Raw genomic sequence first — 11,754 nt, 5'->3', positions numbered from 1 at the left:
TTGCATTATCGCACGCTGCCGAGAGAATCTCAGCATCCTGGGTACGGCTGTATCAGAAGCCACAGTTCCGATAATGATGGAAAAAAGAAAGAAAGAAAAAAACCCCAGGTAGTATTCATTCGAAAACCCGTAGAGTTAGTCCGTAAAATCCCATCATGAGATCCAGGGCTGTTTTTTTTTTTCCTTCGCACCTCGTTCATCTTCCCACCATACGAACTAACTGACTGACTTTTGCACGGTTCTCTTCTGATCGCAAACGCCTCATGACGAGTGTGGCCCACCCCTATTTCCGCCTTCCCCCTTTCACATCACCTGCTGGAACCTGTAATGTCCGTCGACGCCACTCGGACATCTATCTATCTATATGCACCCTTCTCCAATCCTTCCCCTCTGCAGGTATAGATAGAGAGAGGTTAAGCTTTAGGTGTGGGAATTCGGGAGTACTCAACGTTCACGATACAGTATTATGTATCCGAAATTCCAGACTTCCGACTTTGTTCTGCTAAACTCTCCGAACATCTCGAGAGAGGACTGCACGAGCATATGCATACTCGAGTGTCGTCAAGGAGAAGTGCAGAAAGGGCGTAGCTGTCTCCACAGGAGGTGAAGGTGATGCACGTTGATCACGGCTTCCGAGCCCATGCTGGAATTAGAATGGAACGATGGGTCTTCCTTTCCTGCATCTCTGACATTTGAGGTCCGGTGGGTCTAGGGTGATGATAATTTGAAGAGCTTTTCTCAAACCTTCTCACGCGAAAAGCAGTCGTTTCCTTTCTTCTTGGGGCAGCGATGATGCAGCACTCAAAGGTTCTGGCTAGATTTAGGCTACGGCCTGTCCGGATAGACTACTGAAGCAGCAGCCGGGGAAGTTGCAGTGACCAAAGATAGATCATCCTCAGCATATGTTCTCTGAGAGACCGTTGCCTTGATCACCAAGACCCAGCTACAGGAACATACGTCTTATTTCGACAGCATCCTCCAGGATGTATTGATCGTCTGCCATCTGCTGCTTGAGCACAGAACGTACGCTCCTTCACCAATCCCTTCGCGAAGCCCTGCACGATTCCCTCCCCTCACCGACCCTCCATATGATGACCAGAAGTAAGTGATGGGTCGCCACGTGAGCCTGACCGGGTTAGGCACGCTGCATAGGCGCGGACTTCTCTATCGTTGCTGTAACCCTAACGTCATTACGGTCAATTCGCCGCCGGTCAATGACCACTCAAGAGGCAACGATCCTGTTTCGTTTCCACTTGCATCAACACAAGTTCCCCTCCAACAAACATACGCACAGTGAACCAGGTAACATGTCCTGCTGATCCACGAAGCTCTCGATCATATCCACACAACTTGTCATCGCCGCGACACAATCGTCATCTCACATACCGACAAGCCACGGTCTTTCGCTTGCTCATCGCTTATTTTCACTCGACGCAATATGCCCGATACCGCTCCATTCTGGCTCTGCCATGAGGCGAGTGTCATCCTACATGACCCTCCTGCTATCGTACTGATTGACCTCGCTGACTTACCTCGAAACCCTATAGTGCGGAGCGCAGATGAGGCCTGTGACTGTGAGTCCCTATCTTTGAACATCGTCATTGGCCGCTTACGTTGCCTCTGCTCCAGGTCAATGATGTTCCTCATTGCGCCTCATGTAACGGCGAATTCATAGAGATCGTACGTTGACATCATTGATAGGCTTCAATGTACCTCCGTTGAGCGTCCGTGTTGATCCATTTGGCTTCCATAGCTCGACCCGGAAGTCAACCCCGATCCATTTCACGATCTGCCCCCACCTCCACCCACCCGACCAGGCCAACAAACATCATCTGCACCTTCTTCCGCGCGATCCTCCGCCTCTCCAGGTCCCGGTCCCGGAGAAGGAGGCACTTCTTTCTTCTCCAACCTGTTCGGTAACCTCTTAGGGGCAGCTGCTACCAATCAGGGTCAGGAAGGTCATGATGGGCAGATGACAGGGGGAGAAGGCGAACCTAGTGGAAGTCGTAGAAGTAGCCCGAACAGAAATCAAGGACCAGGTGGACCAAGAACGTTCACTTTCAACTTCCCTGGTGGTGGGAGAGGTCAAGTCATGTTTGGAGGATTCGGTGGCAATCTGGGCTCGGGAGGGATGGGTGCATTTGGACCTGCTGGTACGGCGGGTGAGAACCCTTTCGAGAGGTATGTGTCAGCCTTCAACCGGTATTCCGGCCAGCAGGACTGCAGTGTTTGTCTTGGACTCTGACGCTAATCCACTCGCCCGTGCAGCTTCTTTCCACCTGGAATTGCGCCGCCCCGCAGGGCTCGCAATCAACAAGGACAACCGTTAGGCGGTCCCGGTGATTCATTGGACGGCGCAGAACTAGTAGGTCCCCTTCATCACCAACTCCAGCGTCTGTTGACATCTTGTTTGTAGCTTCGAGCCCTCTTCACAGTCCTCGGTGAAGAAGGTCAAATGCCACCACACATGATGTTTGGTGGACCCGCAGGGCGGGCGACTATGGGCGATTACGCCACAAGTGAACGTGAGCCAACTGTTCACGAACGATTCGAATTGTCTCAGCGGAAGCGAGAAGCTGATGGGAATCGACTCGGCACTGCAGAAGGATTCAATGACATTCTCGAGACACTGATGCAAGCTGCTGGACCACAAGGACCCTTACCTGCTACGGATGTGGTTATAGAGGGATTGCCGCGGTTCAAATTCGACGAGAAGACACTGGGTGAGTGAGCAATGATGAAGAGCTTAGCATATGTCTAATATTGCTCGTTATCAGCACAAAGCACATACAAGGACTGTCCGATTTGCAAGGATGACTTTGTTGTGGGAGATGAGGTGATGAGAATACCGTGCTCGTGAGTTCTCTGCCCATGCTCAGCAGCACCAGCCGTTGCTCATACTGGCTGCGAAGACACATATTCCACCCAGATTGTCTACAACCCTGGCTCAAGGTGAACGGTTCTTGTCCTGTTTGGTAAGTTTGCCACTTGATCTGATTTGGCTTGGCTGAATCGTGTGTTTGAATAGTCGATTCTCCCTTGTGCCAGAAAATGATGATCGTCAACGCCAACCCCGACCTTCCAACACGCCAGGTCAGCCTCAGACTCCCGCTCAGACTGGGTCAGGAGGCGGACCTGCATCAGCCGTCACCAGTATTCTGAACCGCCTGTTCGGTCAAAGCGGGACTACTAGTAATCCCACCTCCCCAGGAGTTACAGAGCCTGCCCAGACACCATTCGGAAGCATTCCCGAACAAGTCTCGGTGGGGACATCGTCTAGCTCTCAGGCACAGTCCCAGATGCAGAGTCAGTCGACTTCCGCTCCAACGCAAGATTCTTCGGAACAGAACGCTTCCGTCGTCCACAACACAGACGCTTTGCCGATTTCTGGTCAAGCGGCAAACCCGGTTCAACCGCCTATGTCGACTGTTATCCCCGAAGACTATAGAGCAAGACATAGAGAAAGGGAAAGACAACGACACACAGAAGAAGAGAACAGCGGGTAAGTCAAAGTTCTAATCGTTGAACATTTTCTGACGATTAATGGACAGTGTCGATCATTTTGACCTGGATTAGGTCGATAGGTTCTGAGCTGGGATGCGTGACATCGAGAGAGCGGCCAGAGAGGTGAAGATGCAGTTGTACCCTATACATTTGTTCACAGTACGTTGAGGGTTCACGAGCAGTCATGCATATATCATGAGACTAATCTTATCGCCCCCTCGCTGTAGGTGATGGTAACTCATGTCAACTTAGTACAATAACGTGCATGAAGGTGTATGGAGGTATATGTACTGACACCACTCGGTCTGGCAGATCTAATTGCGTCGACAACATCTTCCCATCTGTCTTGTCATCCAATAATAAAGGCACTATGTTGTTGAATGAGTCATCAGCGGTCGTCAATCCACCTTCCTCTGTCCAAACAAGTCAAGCACTACAACTGACAGCTGACGCTTAGATGAAAGATCATCCTCAAGGAAGACACAACTCACACCTATAAATCTGACCATGCTCAGTCCAAATGTAGCCCACAACAAAGCCCTGAAATAAATCTGCTGTTTGTCCTGCAAGTTCTGCGCATCAAAGCTCAACGCATTTTCAATACAAGTCCCGTTGATCGCGACCGTGATATTCCCTTCGTAAGGGTTGTACGTCGATGGCAAGCAAGATTCGACCAGCTGTTTGGTACTATCGAGGCCGTTGAGAGTCTGGATGGAGATGGCCAGTACTGCGTTGGATAGGAGCCAGACGCCGACTAGTCGGGTTCGGAAAGTACGATTTTGGTCCTGCGTCATCAAGATCAGTCATCAGTCAGCGGAGGTACCCAACGACCGGCGGTTGATTGCAATTGTCATTTGACAAGGAAAAGAACACGCTCAACGTCCGACTCGACTCACATCCATACTTGGCTTTTCGTTCTCGGCAGCTGGATTGTAAGGCGTCACCGCCCTCTGCACAACCTGCTTGAAAGACTCGTCGAGCTCTTCTTGGCTCTATGAGCAGCGCAACGGTGAACGTGATATCAGCTCGTCCGCGGTCGTTTTGACTTGCGATAAGAAGAAAAAACCTACTCGCTGCTGCTCCTCGACGACAGCCACTTCCCCACCTTTCTCCTTACTAGATGACACCGCCGGTAGAGCTTCTGCCTGATCGGATCCTTTCGTACCCCAACTGGAGAGGGTGGTTCGATCAGTGTTGCGACGGCGCCGAGGCGTCATTGAACTCGACATGCTTGGACACTTACGAGACGTCGTGCAGATTGCAAAAGGCGTAGACGTTGAGAACGTTGGTGAATGAGGGAGCTAGTAGCTGAATCGACAGCAGGGGAGGTGTTAGTGACTCACAAGATCGATCGAAGGTCGCTCGACGTTGACATACCATGTACTGGGGGAACGAGCTCAGCATATGCCATGGATCTCGCTGATCAGCGAATTACGTCAGCTTGTCCGATTCCTCAATCAAAGAAGGTTCGTTCGCAGACTCACGTAGAGACATGACGAAATAAGATATATCCCTATCGTCGACAAGACCGCGGCGACCAGCACCCCGTTAGTATCATTGAAGAGATTCGCAATCTTTTCACCAAAGTTGCCAGGATCGCTCAATGCGCCCTTCGAGAACGTCAGCTTCGTGTGCGAGGTCAAGCGTCAGACACTCTAGCTGACCGACCTTGAATGCAACCACCGAGAGGATAACGGAGCAGACGATTAGATACGCAGCAAGGATGGTAAACACCCTGGACGCCCCCCCCCCCCAAAAAAGTCAGCACTGATCAAAAGCATGGGTACTAAAGGCTTACCAAAGTGTGAGAAGGTACAATCCCTTCTCGCCTTTCGGTCGATTTCCCAGTGCCAAGACGAACTGCAACATCAAGAATGCCATGTATATCCACATCAAGACGAGGTTGACCCAATGCGTCTGCGTGAATGATCATCAATTGACGAAGCTGCACAGCTCGTTCGCCGCAAGTGGACAACAGGATCTCCAGCTTACTGCTTCGGCTGTGACGAACAGGTTTATCTTGGATCCTGATGGAACGAGGTCGATGATGATTGAGAATGTCAACCAGAGATTCGCGAGGGCGAACCACGAGAAGAAGAGGCCGAGGCTGTTGTGGGTCGAAGGTGAGCGTTTGGGATGTGCCCTTGTGAGAAGTCCGTCTGCTCACAAGTTATACTATGATAGATATGTGTCAGCAGTGTGATTGAGTTTTGTCATGCACGACTACTCACTAAGCCTTGGACATGAAAGAAGAACATGCTGTAGAGCCGTCAACAATGGCTCACGTGCCCTCTTGATCGCAAAATAGAATACTTGCCGAATTGGACCATGCCCACTTTTGTATAGCCTAAAAAAGTGGATCAAAGCGTACTGTATCCAGGTCAGCCAGATTGGCTCGTGTCCTATCGTGGCGTGAGGGGGCACTCACCACAGAAGCAGCGAAGGACCCATTCAGCCATCGGCGTCGTTGGCTGATCAGTTCTGCCGCTTGTTCCGGTACGTCCGTCTCCGCCTTGCTCGGTTTGACATATTGCAAGACCCATTTATCCTTCGCTTTCGCCACCAACTCAAAGCATAATATACTGAGTAGACCGTCCAGTCAATGTCAGCTGGACCTGACCTGACCAAATCGATCCAAATCATCCCGTACCGATCCTCGGCTAAGAACATGTTCTTGGTAAATATGTTCATTCCGTAAATACCCTTCTTGCCCAGTCGTGCAGCCACTACGAATCGCTTAGCAGGTTTCGGAACAACGTGAACGTCGACACTTACTTGTGTGGTCTCCGTGGAAGTATTGCTCGAGCGGACGACCTTGGATAGCGCGAAACCTATAGGCTGAGAACGCACCCGGAAGGACGCTCACGCTGCGAATCGATCAAAGGTTATCACTCGCGCATCGACACTAGAGAATGGCAATTTACTAGCCAAAACTGCTCTCGAGCGGCTTGTCCAGTATATTCGACATTTTATACTCAAAGTTCTGCGCTGCCACTTCGAGGTAGCCATCTGATCAGTCTTGTGGCGGAAGATCAACTGATGGAAGGTGATGATTTACCCAACGGGTTCAAGAGCTTCCTACCTCCCTTGATCATGGCGTGGATCTCACCGCAAGCACCTCCAAGATTCGGGCTGTTCTGCATGTACACGAGGAAATCAGTCAATCTGAGCTGCGGCCCAGCTTGATCGACGATTGATCTCACGTAGAATGCTTCCCACACTGTCTGACTATCAGCCTGCGCTTCGAGCACGGGTAGAAAGAAACTCACAATAATAGATGGCTTTGTGACCGGGCTTGGTGCCTGCATCGAGCAGGACACAGATCTCTGGACTGAGTTGTCTCCCTAACGCGTTGAATAGCCATCGATGGGAGTTGATCTTCTTCGAATTATCCTGTTTCAGTACGAAGATCATCTGCACGGGGACCTAGATGGAAATTTTCAGTACAATCATCATTCCCGAAACGGTAGCTGCTAGGATCACTGACCAGGTTATTAGGATCACCCGGATGAGGTTGTACAAGCTGGGGAGTAGCGTCGATAGACAGTTGCGTGGTGTACTACAAAACCCATCAACAATACTCAACTTACACTTTGTTGCAGTCACTCACCTCGAAGATATGTGCCACAGTGGGTTTCCCATCCACATCTTTCTTTAGAATCCCATCTTGAAACACCCCGATAGTTTGCAAAAGATCCAGTACCTGCTTATCCATAGGTCCTAATCCATCAGCAACCAGTGCCACGACAATACGTTGCCATCCTGGTCTACCCTCTTCCGCGGTACGACGCCAGAATTTCGATCTGTGTATGGGATGTGGGTTCAGCCACGACGATCTCTCTTATTGTCGGTCAATCTTGGGGAGGGGTAGAAAGGATGGCTCACGCTTTGGTATTGCATATATCTCGGATGTTCATCATGACATTATGCAAAGTTCGAGCATAGAGTATTTTGTCTTCGTTATCTGTGAGGTTTAACAATGAGATCATCAGCGAGACGCCGCCGACGATGGATTGATATGCCGTGCTCACAACTGGTTATGGCGATCAAGAGCTCGGTATCCCGACCGTAAGATGTGGTCTTCAATTTCCAGCCGTTTTCAGGAGTAAAATCGTCTGGATCACAAGTAGCAGCCGTGTATCGCATGTGTCTTGTATGTCGGTCAGATGAGGCAGGTCACAGCACAGATCTCACAACTTACGAGAATTCGTTGCCCTTGCCTATGTCATAGATTATTGAGTGTGAGCTGATACTACCCCAAGGACATGAGTGAGGACGTACCCGTGAGCCACTTGGGCTCCACTGCACTCGAAACGGGTCTGGGCACGGGGTAGCTTCGATGGGAAGAACCAACGTCAATCAGCATATTTCGGAATTGGTAGCATGGTGAGCGCAAGACTGACTCAACGATGAAATTACCCTTGGTGAGTTGTATCTTTTTCACTGTCGCGCCTCGTCTAGGAAGGGTTTGACGTCGAAGGAAGTCTGTGCCTATGGAGTGAGAAGAAGGCAAAGGTGATACGATTCTACGGTTGTACGGGTCCGCATTGAGAAACGCTTGAGAACCTGGACCTCCAGGTCTGCGCCACATCACCGATCAAGCCCGCGAAATAAGCAAAAGCAGACAGTTGACCAGGAGGTGATCGGACTAGACTCACCCCGAGGTGAGAGGTTTCATCTCATCGTCGTCTTCACCTGCCACCCATGGCAGGTGTTGACCGTTGACACTCACCCCTCCATCTCCTGCTCCTGCACGTCCTCTATAACCGACATCTCCTCCGTCGCCATATTGAAGGGTCTGATAAGACGCGGGTGGATAGGCAGACGCGGGATGCGGAGAAGATGCAAACCGTGCTCGGGTGCTCTGATGAGGATCTCTGAATGGATTCTGATGTGCCATGCTGGGTAGAGGGTAGGTCGAATCGAGGACGGTGCGTTACGGAACGCAAGGCGACGTTTATCACTTGGATAGTTATAAGGATCAGGTAAGAAACGACAAAGACAGTCCATGTCAGAGCGCCAGCGGGCAGCAGTTGTCAGACCCTATGTCATTGAGTTATGTAGACGTGTATTACATGGTGGACGTGGCGAGACACAGATGATTCATGTGCGACCCATTGAGTTGAGGGAAGAAAGTTTCCCGGATATCAAATGTAAGCCTCTATTGAGGTAGTGTCGGTCGTGATCATAATACACCTCCTGAGAGCTCGTCAGAGCGGCGAGGTGTTCGTCTTCGGTGAACAGTATCTTGTCTGACACTCATATGCATAGATGTTACTTGCACTCCCAGCTCACAGGAGATGCAATCTCACACATTTCTGTTCACAGGTAGCCAGGCAGAGTGCCATTTTCAATGACGACACTCCCTGAAACATCCACAAATCGGGGGTTTTTGGGGCTTTTTCTTCGACTTTTGGTCCGCTTAAATTGTAGTAGTCTGTCTGCGAACATGTTCTAATTGTATCCTCTCTGGCCTCTTTTGGCTAAGATCATGTGTAGTATCTGTTCTTTACACTGTGAGAAGTGTAATTGCGTCTATATGATGCAAAAATTCTCGCGTAGTTTTTCTGCGCCCGCGATGCCTCTTCAGCTTGCTGAATGCATTCGCACGATGTCGCTGGCCATCCACTACCGCCTTCTGATGTCAGGGTTCCCACTAAATAATCTTTTTGCCTTTTGTCCTCTGGCACTTTTTGTTGTGTGATGGGGGTGTTGTGAGGTATCGGAGGGGGAAGAGGAGGGGAGAGGAAAGAGGTGTATGAGGTGCCACAGAGAGTGCCAGATCAAGGTGGCACACGTGGCAGGTGCACGCGCGGGATACGAAATCGCCACACTCGCGAATAAAGGGTCACCATAAGGGGTGCCAAACAGGTTTTGGCTAATCCGAATGGCTCTCCTGCTCAAAAGGTCCGCTCGGCGTACATCGGTGCCGGAGGTCCATGTCACAACGACAATGAGTGAAGGGATTGTTCAGTCGAAGTACGCTTGACTGTCAATCTCGCCCCCATGCCTCAGCGCCCGTGAGAAACGGCGCGAGAAAGTGTCGACCTGCTCAAAAGGTCCACTCGGCGTACGTTGGTCCCGGAAGTCCATGGCTCAACATCAATGAGTGAAGGGATCGTTCGGTCGAGCTTGCTTGACTGTCAATCCTCCCCCCCATGCCTCAGCGCCCGTGAGAAACGGCGCGAGAAAGTGTCGACCTGCTATGATGTAGGTCAGTTTCAAAAATGCAGGCCCAATTGGAGGTAAACGAGCACCCAAAAGTGCTTCCTGTGACGAGATCCTTACGGGCAATCCGTGCGTTCCTTATGAAACAGTTCAATCAAGGAATCCGCGGGATGAAGTGCAATCCAGGCTTCAATGAAAGGCCCCACAAGTCTGCGGAGTTGACATGGTCGTCTTGTGCATATGCATCAATTGGAGCGAGCCGCGGGCTGGACCTTGCGCTGATCAGGACCTCCTCGATCACCTTTGGATGAGCTGACAACAGGCGCCTCTTCATACACATATGCGGGGTATCAACATGCTATATACAACACTGACTTCTCGATGACTATCGGGAGAGTCAAAGGACTAGAATGGCAACCAACAAACCCCAACGTGACACCAAGTTATGTCTTACGCCTCCATCACCCATTCATCAATCCGAAATGTCGTCGTCCGATCCAGCGAAGATGTCGTTCTCTCTGAACTTCATTCTGGTCGTTGCGGTTGATCAGCTTCATTCGCTGACCTATCCCCCTCGAGTGATCACTCACGCAGCAGACTTGAAGCGCTTCACTGGTACACGCCCTTCTTTGGCAGATGGCCGCTGCGGCACTTTCTCCTCGGCATCTTTCTTCTCCTTGCCTTCGCCATCTCCATGATTGACCACTTTAGAGGATGGAGGCGGAAAGTCGGGCTTCTCCTTCCTTTTCACCGCCTTGCTTACTTTCTCGTCCTCGGAGGTATCTTCGATGATCACCGGTTCCGCCGGTCTGCCATCCTTGCTGAAGACTTTTCGGGTCGGCTTGTATTGCGCTTTCAGGGCCTGATCACTTTAGTCAGCTCGAGTTGAAGGAATGAAACGGAGCCTGAGCTGTCCTAAACCCACCTTGATCGCCTCTACTCCGCCTGGAATGACTTCCGCTGGTCGCCATATAGTCGACCGGAGTTTCGTGGGATGATTAGAGTCGATACCAGCCACAGTATACAGATCAGATTTTACGGAGGACGGCTCGAGACCATGCGAGGTGAGGAGCACCTCCAATACCTGACAAAACAACAATGATGTGTAAGCGCCTCATACGTGAGGCAAAGACTGGTCGGCGACTCACCTTCCTTACCGTGTCAATGTCGTAAATGTCAGGGAGGTATAAACAGATGAGATGCGGTCTCGCCTCTCCCTCGTCAGCAGAGCTTGGAGTGGGCGCGACTTTCGCGCTTTCCACTCCGGCAGCTTTGAGGGGACCTTTGGCAACTGATTGTGCGAGAGTGGACCAAGTACCGTCGACGAATTCGTGAGAAGGGAATAAAAGCCTAGGTAGGATTTCGACGTCAGGGTGTAGCGCAAGCGTCACGAAAGAGGAGAGCATCACTTACCATTTGCCATATGTCCATTTATACTCGATAGAGATCGCCTTCAGTCCGGCTCTAATCTCTTCGTGTGCCTGCACGCCACTCAGGCTGATATTGCGGGTCAAATGGTGCCAAGGGCTTACCTCATCTCGGAGTGCTTTCTTACTCTTGACACCTTTCTTTGCTCGGGTCGGAATGGTATCATCCTCCTGATTACACATCATTAGCATCTGCTCAAAGCTCACAACCATCTTTGAAATCACCTCAATATCCTTCAAGCGCTTCTCCAATCCTTCCACTAGAACCCCGTTAGATCTGATTACAGCTCCTGGAGCCAGACCTACAAAGCTTCATGGCTTCACCCAATGCCGCCGCCTCCGAATTGCTCTCGAGATTTTCAAGATCATCTTTGTTGGACACCCATATCCACTAGATGCGAGGATGTATGGATCAGTCCACCAAGCTGGGCTACATTGACAAGCATCACATGAGTAATCAAGGCTCACTGGTGCAAGGTCGTCAGTGATCAAGCTCGGCCGGAATTGTTTGACAAAGTCCGCGATCTGGACCTCACTCTTCGGGGTCCAGACATAATTGCTGTTGTGATCGTCTTTCCCGCTCATGACTGCATATGGATCAATGATAATGAAGAGGAAGAACGAACGATCTTGAGCATAAAGCGGATCAATTGAG

The 11,754-nt window shown here is 50.7% G+C and overlaps 3 protein-coding genes across 3 annotated transcripts; 1 reads left to right on the top strand and 2 right to left on the bottom strand.

Moving 5' to 3' along the window:
* Nucleotides 1–1,438: 1,438 nt before the first annotated feature.
* On the top strand, nt 1,439–3,576 carry IAR55_003506 (uncharacterized protein; the record flags this gene model as incomplete). The annotated part of the gene is made up of 11 exons (XM_066946613.1): nt 1,439–1,474; nt 1,548–1,574; nt 1,630–1,680; nt 1,754–2,181; nt 2,269–2,365; nt 2,417–2,525; nt 2,604–2,723; nt 2,778–2,856; nt 2,913–2,975; nt 3,029–3,502; nt 3,552–3,576. 11 exons carry the CDS (start codon nt 1,439–1,441, stop codon nt 3,574–3,576), a joined length of 1,509 nt encoding a protein of 502 aa, XP_066803005.1.
* A 242-nt stretch (nt 3,577–3,818) lies between these two features.
* IAR55_003505 (uncharacterized protein) lies at nt 3,819–8,404 on the bottom strand (the record flags this gene model as incomplete). The annotated part of the gene is made up of 28 exons (XM_066946612.1): nt 3,819–3,872; nt 3,996–4,289; nt 4,401–4,496; nt 4,575–4,674; nt 4,748–4,812; nt 4,882–4,923; nt 4,989–5,114; nt 5,173–5,239; nt 5,303–5,421; nt 5,497–5,611; nt 5,672–5,679; nt 5,736–5,763; nt 5,822–5,874; nt 5,933–6,086; nt 6,155–6,230; nt 6,280–6,371; nt 6,429–6,498; nt 6,563–6,641; nt 6,708–6,724; nt 6,774–6,930; nt 6,992–7,063; nt 7,115–7,307; nt 7,390–7,468; nt 7,536–7,654; nt 7,706–7,724; nt 7,786–7,838; nt 7,908–8,084; nt 8,163–8,404. 28 exons carry the CDS (start codon nt 8,402–8,404, stop codon nt 3,819–3,821), a joined length of 2,766 nt encoding a protein of 921 aa, XP_066803004.1.
* A 1,740-nt stretch (nt 8,405–10,144) lies between these two features.
* On the bottom strand, nt 10,145–11,684 carry IAR55_003504 (uncharacterized protein; the record flags this gene model as incomplete). Its single annotated transcript, XM_066946611.1, has 9 exons — nt 10,145–10,202; nt 10,263–10,534; nt 10,598–10,756; nt 10,821–11,022; nt 11,086–11,153; nt 11,205–11,270; nt 11,325–11,359; nt 11,406–11,490; nt 11,568–11,684. 9 exons carry the CDS (start codon nt 11,682–11,684, stop codon nt 10,145–10,147), a joined length of 1,062 nt encoding a protein of 353 aa, XP_066803003.1.
* Between the last annotated feature and the right edge of the window lie 70 nt (nt 11,685–11,754).

The sequence above is a fragment of the Kwoniella newhampshirensis genome, chromosome 6, assembly GCF_039105145.1.
Source record: "Kwoniella newhampshirensis strain CBS 13917 chromosome 6, whole genome shotgun sequence".
Lineage (NCBI taxonomy): Eukaryota > Fungi > Basidiomycota > Tremellomycetes > Tremellales > Cryptococcaceae > Kwoniella > Kwoniella newhampshirensis.
This window is presented reverse-complemented; position numbering and strand designations above follow the sequence as displayed.